The following is an 8,269-nucleotide window of genomic DNA, read 5'->3' on the forward strand; positions in this document are numbered from 1 at the left end:
TCACGCTGATCAGGATGCCAGGAGGCCTCGTGGCTCCGCTGATCCTGGTGCTGGGAGGCATATTACCCTTTTACTATATAGGGTAGGGGCCTGGTGCACAGGTGGGTGCCGGCTGGTTTGACCTGAAGAGTGTCCTGGATCAGGGTGGGGGTCCCCACTGGGATGCCTGACCAGCCTGGGTGAGGGGCTGATGGCTGTTTGCAGCTGGTCACACATCCTTCAGGGTGGGGGTCCCCACTGGGGTGCCTGGCCAGTCTGGGTGAGGGGATGATGGCTGTTTGCAGCTGGTCACACACCCTTCAGGGTGGGTGGGGGGTCCCCACTGGGGTGCCTGGCCAGTCTGGGTGAGGGGCTGAGGGTTGTTTTCAGGCTGGGGGTGACTGAAGCTCCCAACCGCTCTTTTTCTTTCTTTTTTTTTATTCTGGGCCAGCTTTAGCTTTGAGGCTTGGCTCCAGCTCTTAGGCCTCCACTGCTGAAAGTAGGTTTCTGGCCTTTGCTTACAATGTTGCGATCCTGCTGGCTGAAGCCCTGTGGACTTTGTTTAGATGGGGTTTTGTTTAGCTTCTATATTTGTTACATAGTTGCTTAGAGTTGCAGCTTAGAGGCCTGCAGCGGCAGGCGGGGAACGTTGGAGTCCTCCGTCACTGAAGCAAGCAAGTCTCATGTTAGTTTCAAGCTGCCTGGCTGCCAGCCGCCATCTTGGCTGGCAGTTAATTTGCATATTGCCCTGATTAGCCAATGGGAAGGGTAGTGGTCATACGCCAATTACCATGTTTCTCTTTTATTAGATAGGATATGCTATTTTAAAAAATGTAGATGTGTATAGAGTCAATAAATGGTCACCCACAAGCCTCCTCTCTCCCAGCTGAACCTTACTTTCCTTGACAGGTGACTGATTCAGGTCACCTCCTTGTATTCATTTACATAAAACACATACCAAAGCTACTGGGCCGGTGGTATAATTCTGAATATAAAAACAAAGTCTAAACATTTTCCAGGTTTGTGAAATTAATCTATAAACACAGAAATTAAAAAACCAAAAACCTCATTATTTTACTCACATCTTGTATTTTATTTTATAATTATGGCTACTGAAAGAAACAAATTAATTGTAGCACCCTATGATTTTAAAATAGTAACTGTAACTTAAATGCTAACCCATTCCATAAAATAGGGACCCATCCCCCAAGGCTATAGTGGGGATTTACTTATTTCCCAAACCCAGTGACAACTAATAGTTTTATTATTTATCAAACACCCCCCAAAAATGTATTGTTTCCCATAGCTGATAAATTCCACAAATGATACATTTTCTCTATGGACATGATTCAATTACTCAAAGCAGAATATAACTACTAAAATGCCTACAATTACTTCTCGGGGTTATTTGGTGGTATGCCAAGGGGCAATGCCAATGATATGGTGAATATGCTCTATCTTTCTCCAGAGCAATTATTTATTCGAGGCTAAGGAGTCACATATTTCTTTTTCAAAAATGTTAAATGGAAATTTTCATTCCCAAAGAAATCTATAGAGAACCCCAATATATAAAACAAGTTCTAGGAAACTGTGTTGGCAGTAGTAGTTGGCTGATGTGAGTTCCCCCTCCACACACCCTGGGACTACCATGCCCCTTCCCTTGTGGTGTAACCCTGGGGAAATGCTTGGCACACCAAGCCTCATTGCCCTCCAATTTTAGTTCAAAGACTGGGCAGGCTGCCCAGGACACAGAGAGGTTCCATGGGGTCCAAGAGCCACCAACACTGCCAATCCTGCTTGACCTTTTTTCAAGTAAATCATAGTCAGAGGTAGCATGGCTGATCTTTTGTATGCTTAAGTCCAGTTTTTTATATCTAAACTTTTCTGGCTTTTTAGTCTTTTTCTTTTTTATTGTAATAAATTTTAACAAATTAATATTTCTGCTTTGTGTTAAAGCAGCTCTCAGATCCAGTGGGACCTCCATCTTAGGTCACAGTAAACAGCAATATATTTTCCCAAACTGTGAGAAAGTGCTGAATGCTTCCAAATAACATCCTGCCCCTAATCTGGTTTCTGAATATTCTGGTTCTTTTCCTTTTTTGTATATTCTTCTAGTCGAAGAAGCCACTTTGCCCAGTACTGGGAACACAGCTCTGTGTCCATGAAATGTGGGTGGGCAGGGGATCCATCTTTGTAGGCCACCACAATTAAACCACACCGAACCTAGAAGAAACACAGTAGGCTGAGTGAGTTTAGGTTAATTTCCTTCTTACTCCAGGGCAAACTCAGAACAAAACAATCTACAGTCACATCTGCTAACTCAATTTCTAAGATGGGCTGATGAAAGACTGCTCCAGGATACACAAGAACACAAAGATGACAGATAATACTTTGAAGAATGGACTGTCATCATTAAAGAACTATTAGCAACAATAGCAAAAAGGCGCAGAAGGGGAAAAGTGCTTTTTAAAGTGGCAGATAGACAAGGAACAAAGTAAGCAGTGGGCTACACACAGAATAAGAACCATAATGAGTTAAATAGCTTTAAACAAGTGTTGAGCAAAGCTTTGAGCAGAGGCTCAGTGTCCTGACCTGAAAGCTATAGTTGGCATCATGGTTTATGGCACCCATGTATGCCACAACCTGCAGCGGATTGTCAAATGTATTTCGGATAAGAGGTTTTGGTTTTTCCGATGTTTTCCAATCAATCACACACAGGTTGCCTCTAAAGAGAAACCAAAGGAAAATTTTTGTAGGTAATAGTTAAAACCAAAAAGCTCTATTAGGTTAACCCTCTTACGTGTAATTTACTACTTGTCACTCAATGACTGTTGTTTCTATTCTCCACTTGCCAAAAAGACAGCTCCTCTGAGCTTTACCTCTTAGGATAGAAAGATCTGACCTTCTCTTTGCTTTGAGCCCTTTATTCAGTAAATGAGCCTGTCAAGAGTTTGATGAAAATGATTCCTAAATTGCACCGGTGAGATCCACAGGTGCAGACCCATGGTGGGAGTGCTGGGAAATAACATTTCCACAGTTCAAGTTTCTATACATTCTCGAAATGCCTCGGAACCTCCAAGGCCTCCTTTCCTTTAACAAGTGACAGGGGAATTGAAGCTACACCTATTATTACCTTAGTTGATTTTGCTTCAAATGTCTATCAGATCAGAATGAACCACCACAGACCAGCAGCAAAGTCCTCAACATAAAAGACTAAACATCCTGGAGCTTTAGAAATTCTCTTGCTCATAAACCAAGGCTGGGGTTCAAATCCATCAACACTTAAAAAAAAAAAAAAAAAATCCTGGCCCTAGCCTGTTTGGCTCACTGGATAGAGCGTTGGCCTGTGGACTAAAGGGTCTCAGGTTTGATTCTGGCCAAGGGCATGTGCCTGGGTTTCGGGCTCAAATACCCCCAGTAAGGGGCATGCAGGAGGCAGCCCATCAATGATCCTCTCATCAATGATGTTTCTCTCTCCCTTCCTCTCTGAGAAAAAATAAAAAATCCTGCCCTAGCCAGTTTGGCTCAGTGGATAGAGCGTCAGCCTGCGGATTGAAGGATCCTGGGTTCCATTCGTCAAGGGCACATGCCTGGGTTTCGAGCTCCATCCCTAGTAGGGGGCGTGCAGGAGGCAGTCGATGAATGATTCTCTCTCATCATTTATGTTTTTATCTCTTTTTCCCACTCCCTTCCTCTCTGAAATCAATAAGAATATATTTTAAAAAAATCCTGCCACTTTTTTTTTTTTTTTTGGCCCAGCAGGTGTGGCTAACAGATCAAGATGCTATTTTTAGGGAACAGGAAATAAAATCCAGGAATCAAATTTGATCTCATGGCTGGTACCTGGCTTGGGGGGAGGGGAGGAGAACATGCTGGAAAACAGGCCATCCTAGGGATATTGAAAAGTTATCTTCAAAAAAAATAAAGAGGGAAAAAAAGTTATCTTTTCTCCACCAAACATTTTGATTTTGGAAAACAGATTTACAAGGATTATGTCGCTCTTCCCTCTGTATCCATCCTTATCCAATTCTTTTACCTATCACACAGGTTTTGACTTAACAGAGGCTGTACCTTGAAGTAGGAGTTCAGAGGAAAAAGTAGGCACCATCGGTCCCACCCTGCATTAATGTATAATTTTTACATACTTTCATAAAAACAATCTAATACTTACTGATACTCAGCCACACAGTCCAGCAGACCTACATACTTTAAGGTCTCATGGTGAACAGCACTTTCAAGAGCTTGAACTCCACCGACATCTTTCAGAATATGCTGGATGCTTTCGATGTAGCCAGACTCAAGATTTTCATCTCCCTCTTTTAAGTTCCCCTGGGGTGAAAGTATGCTTTCCAAGGCTTCATGGAACTGTTTCCCTTGTAAAAATAAGTCTAAAAAAAAAAAAAATCAAGGGAAAAGGAAAAACAAAACAAAAAACAGATCAAACTAGTACTAAAAAACAAATACTCTAAAAAACTCTGAATAGCAGAAACTCGTTTGGCTCAGTGGATGGAGCGTCGGCCTGCGGACTGAAAGGTCCCAGGTTCGATTCCGGTCAAGGGCATGTACCTGGGTTTCGGGCACATCCCCAGTAGGAGATGTGCAGGAGGCAGCTGATCGATGTTTCTCTCTCATCGATGTTTCTAACTCTCTATCTCTCTCCCTTCCTCTCTGTAAAAAATCAATAAAATATATATAAAAAAAAAACTCTAAATAATTAAAAATTACACGATTTACTTTTCTTTAAAACACATGTAACTACTTGTTTAACATGTATGCACACATGCACTTTTTTTCTAAGATGCTTCAAAATAACTGCATTACTCTTAAAAAAGTGCTTGTGTACAACCACTTGGGGGAGATATACTGCTCTCTGGGAAGCATAGTTTAAGGCACAGGTCCGCAACCAGTGGTCTGCGGACCACTGGTGGTCAGTGAGGTCTGAAAGGTTGGCGACCACTGGTCTAAGGAATGATCAATGTAAAACTTAGCTTTAAGAAAAGACAACTACATAGTCCTGATGAGGATCAGTTAATTCACCTGTGCAATGGTCTTTCTTTTTATCTTGCTTTTGAATGGAATCTGTTTAAAGGAAGTTAGTCTCTTCACTTGTCTAGTAAGTTAGGAGTTGAAGGCTAAAGTTTATTTATTCTCAGTTCCTAATCAAGAGCATCTGATTATCTCAATTTACCAAGAACTAAATACAGATGATATGTTCAGGCTTATTGTTTTAATTCCGTTAGTCTGGCTTGTCAGTCTATGTTGATAAGTAGAACGAGGGTTATGTACATTCTGAACAGAATGCCTAGCAAACAACTATAATTCCATTATCAGGTGATTGACTCCTTTCCATAATCAAAGAAAACAGGCAATTCTAATACTTAAGTTTGTAGCTTATAAAATAAATAAATTTTACACATCATTTAGTCAAAATACTTGATCTCTATGCTTGTTTCATTTGTGAAATGGGGATAATAGTATCTATGCTTTATAAAGTTGTCATGAGGACTGAGTTAAACACTCAGTGCAATTTAAAGCTAATATTATCTGAAAGTAATTCCTCACTAGTTAAGGTTTAAAAAAAAACTTAAAAGAATGACACTAGTGCTGTACATTCTAGAAAACATAGTAACAACATAGAACCAGGATTAAGAAAATTACTTGAAGTATATTCTGCAAAGCCATCCTCTCCCAGTTCCAGAATCATCCGCTGCTTCCACCTCTCCAAATAGAAAATCTGTTCTGATGTCATGGTCTGCTGAAGGACCCGGGTCACACTTGGTATCTTATTCCTTTGCAAAGGGATTTTCAAAGGAACTGTCGCAGCACTTGTTGCATTTGGTTTGCAGCTTCTCTCTGGATTGAAGAGAGGAAACCAGTTTCCTGGAACTCTTGCTTCCTCATCTTGCTTTGGGGGTTTACACTTACTCACAGGTCCATAGAGTAAAGAATCTTCCTCGAACAACGATTCTGGAGTCTGAGCAGGGCCTCTGAATGACAAGACAGACTGTACTAAGTCAGAGTACTTTTCTTGGTTCACCTCTTCATAAGGGTTCACTTTTTTCTTCCGGCCACATGAATAAGAGGACGTGGAGAAACCCCGATGTGGGGATAGTTCTACAGAAAATCGCTTTGAACTTTTAAGCTGCCTGCAGATGGTCTGAAAAGCCTTCATCTTTAGACTTTTCACTTCCCTCTAGTCCCCTTGCAATGCGGAGGGTCTTTTTAGTTTTTGCATTCCTATTAAAGAGAAAAGTGGTGTTAGGTGCCAAATGTGTTACATTATTTTAACTATCAATGGGAAAGCTGCATCAGTATGATATTGCACATTTAAAAGCCTATTCAATAAGCTTTTGCAACATGCTCGGACACAGTTATTTCCAAAGAAAGGCCCTGGTCAATACCAGAAGGACCAGCACCTACTAAATTCGAAATAGCAGCTTGGGCAAGACATCCCCCAATATTCTCTCTGAAGAAATGTGATGCCTAGGAACAGAGGGAGGAGTGTGAGACTAGAGGAAAAAACAACTCTAGAAGCCATCCTGTAATAGCCAGGAGTCACAGTTAACAATTGCCCACGGATCCTCAAATACCAGGTTGTTTGCTAAGTATTCTGTGTGGAGATTTCTCATTCTACCCTCACTCCCTGTAAGGTGAGTACTACTTCCATCGTTTTACAGATGTGGACATCAAGCTTCTGAAGGACATGTCAGGTCCCAGCAGGTAAGCACAGCCCTCAGCAGGAAGCACCACTGTGACCCCGGAAGTCAGCCTCTTTAGTAGGCAGTTAAAACAGACATGAGCAGAGCAAGAAGGGCCAGGCACAGAAAGTCACCAGGGTGGGAAGCCCTGGGTACCTACAGTAAGGGATAGTCAATTGTAGGTACCTCGCCCCCAGGGTGACTTTCCTTCCCCTAGCAAAAAGCTGGTCCAGCGTTTTGACCCTCTGACCTTTCCTCCTGAGAGATAACATCTGTGCCTCAATTGTATTTCAGCTCCAGGTCCAGAAAAGCAGCAAAACCAGGCCAGCGACCTCCCCGCCCCCCTTGCCCTCAGGACCAGCTGCATTGCAGAATGACCCCTGCCCTGAGACTGGCCAATCGACCAGTGAAGACCACATCCCTGAAAGGCCACACCTAGAAAACTGATGAATATCTATTGAGATCTCCCCTTAAAATCTCCACCTTAAAACCATGAGCAGACTTGGCTCAGTGGATAGAGTGTTGGCCTGCGGACTCCAGGGTCCCAGGTTTGATTCTGGTCAAGGGCAGGTACCTTGGTTGCGGGCACATCCCCAGTAGGGAGTGTGCAGGAGGCAGCTGATCAGTGTTTCCAACTCTCTATCCCTCTCCCTTCCTCTCTGTAAAAACTCAATAAAATATTTTAGAAAAACAACAAAAAACCAGGAACAGGAGGACCCAGTGTGCTATCCCTCCCAGAAGCTCCCCTTCCCGCCAGGAACCTTGCCATTAGTTCCCTCACTCCCAAGCGCCAAGGGCCTTTCCTTTTTTATTTTTTTGTTTTGTTAATCCTCACCCGAGGATATTTTTCCACTGATTTTTTGGGAGAGTGGAAGAGGGAGGGAAAGCCCATGTGAGATTGGTTGCCTCCTGCCTGAGGCCCGGTCAGGGCTCCGTGGGGGAGGAGCCTGCAGTGGAGGAACTGCCCTTGACGGGAATCGAACCCGTCGACCGCAGGCCAATGCTCTATCCACTGAGCAAAACCCGCTAGGGCCAAAGGCCCTTCCTTTACCTCCACAACAAATTCCCTCAGACCATCTCTTCTACCAATTACTTTTCCGACCGCTGTGATTCACCAAGTAAAAATCCTCTTACAGTTTGGGTCTTGGCCCCGAATTCTTTCTAGCCAGAATCCAAGTACCCAGGTTGCTGAAGGAGGGTCGGCCTGGGTCAGACTCCGGGTGCCGTAACAGCCGCCAACAACAGAACCATGTTGGGGTCAGAATGCAGGGGCCCTTACGGTGAGAGTCAGGACTGGGAAGGAGACGGCTTAAGGAGCAGGGGTAGGTACCTCAGCGGCCACCACCCCGCGCTTAGCTCCCGCGTAGCTAACAACCTCTTCGGGCGCGTAAGCTCAGCGTTCCCGCGCTTTGGTCTCGAATTAGGCTTCCGCCGAGGCAAGGCGGCCCCAGCATGCACTGCGCCCTGCGGCGCGCACGCCCCGCCCCTAGGCCTTGGTTCACCTCCATAGACACTCACGCAATCCTCGGAGAGTCCCGCCCCGCCAGCAGAAGCGCGGGCGCCTGCAAATCGCGCCCTTCCGCTCTCACGAG

The 8,269-nt window shown here is 44.1% G+C and overlaps 1 protein-coding gene across 1 annotated transcript; it reads right to left on the bottom strand.

Moving 5' to 3' along the window:
- Positions 1-1,055: 1,055 nt before the first annotated feature.
- MGME1 (mitochondrial genome maintenance exonuclease 1) lies at positions 1,056-8,143 on the bottom strand. The gene is made up of 5 exons (XM_081097227.1): positions 8,008-8,143; positions 5,638-6,216; positions 4,151-4,367; positions 2,572-2,704; positions 1,056-2,202 (listed from the first exon to the last, which is right to left on the bottom strand). The coding sequence occupies exons 2-5, from the start codon at positions 6,149-6,151 to the stop codon at positions 2,041-2,043; spliced, it is 1,026 nt and encodes a 341-aa protein (XP_080953353.1). The 5' UTR covers positions 6,152-6,216; positions 8,008-8,143; the 3' UTR covers positions 1,056-2,040.
- Between the last annotated feature and the right edge of the window lie 126 nt (positions 8,144-8,269).

The sequence above is a fragment of the Myotis nattereri genome, assembly GCF_964212035.1.
Source record: "Myotis nattereri genome assembly, chromosome: 8".
In the NCBI taxonomy this organism is placed as follows: domain Eukaryota; kingdom Metazoa; phylum Chordata; class Mammalia; order Chiroptera; family Vespertilionidae; genus Myotis; species Myotis nattereri.

Excerpts from the sequence above, each read along its gene's own strand:
- MGME1 (XM_081097227.1), bottom strand. The coding sequence starts at position 6,151 with ATGAAGGCTTTTCAGACCATCTGCAGGCAGCTTAAAAGTTCAAAGCGA. Across the intron at positions 4,368-5,637 it reads CTTTGCAGAATATACTTCAA|ACTTATTTTTACAAGGGAAA; the intron begins GTAATTTTCTTA and ends TTTTTTTTTTAG. Across the intron at positions 2,203-2,571 it reads ATGCCAACTATAGCTTTCAG|GTTCGGTGTGGTTTAATTGT; the intron begins GTCAGGACACTG and ends TGTTTCTTCTAG.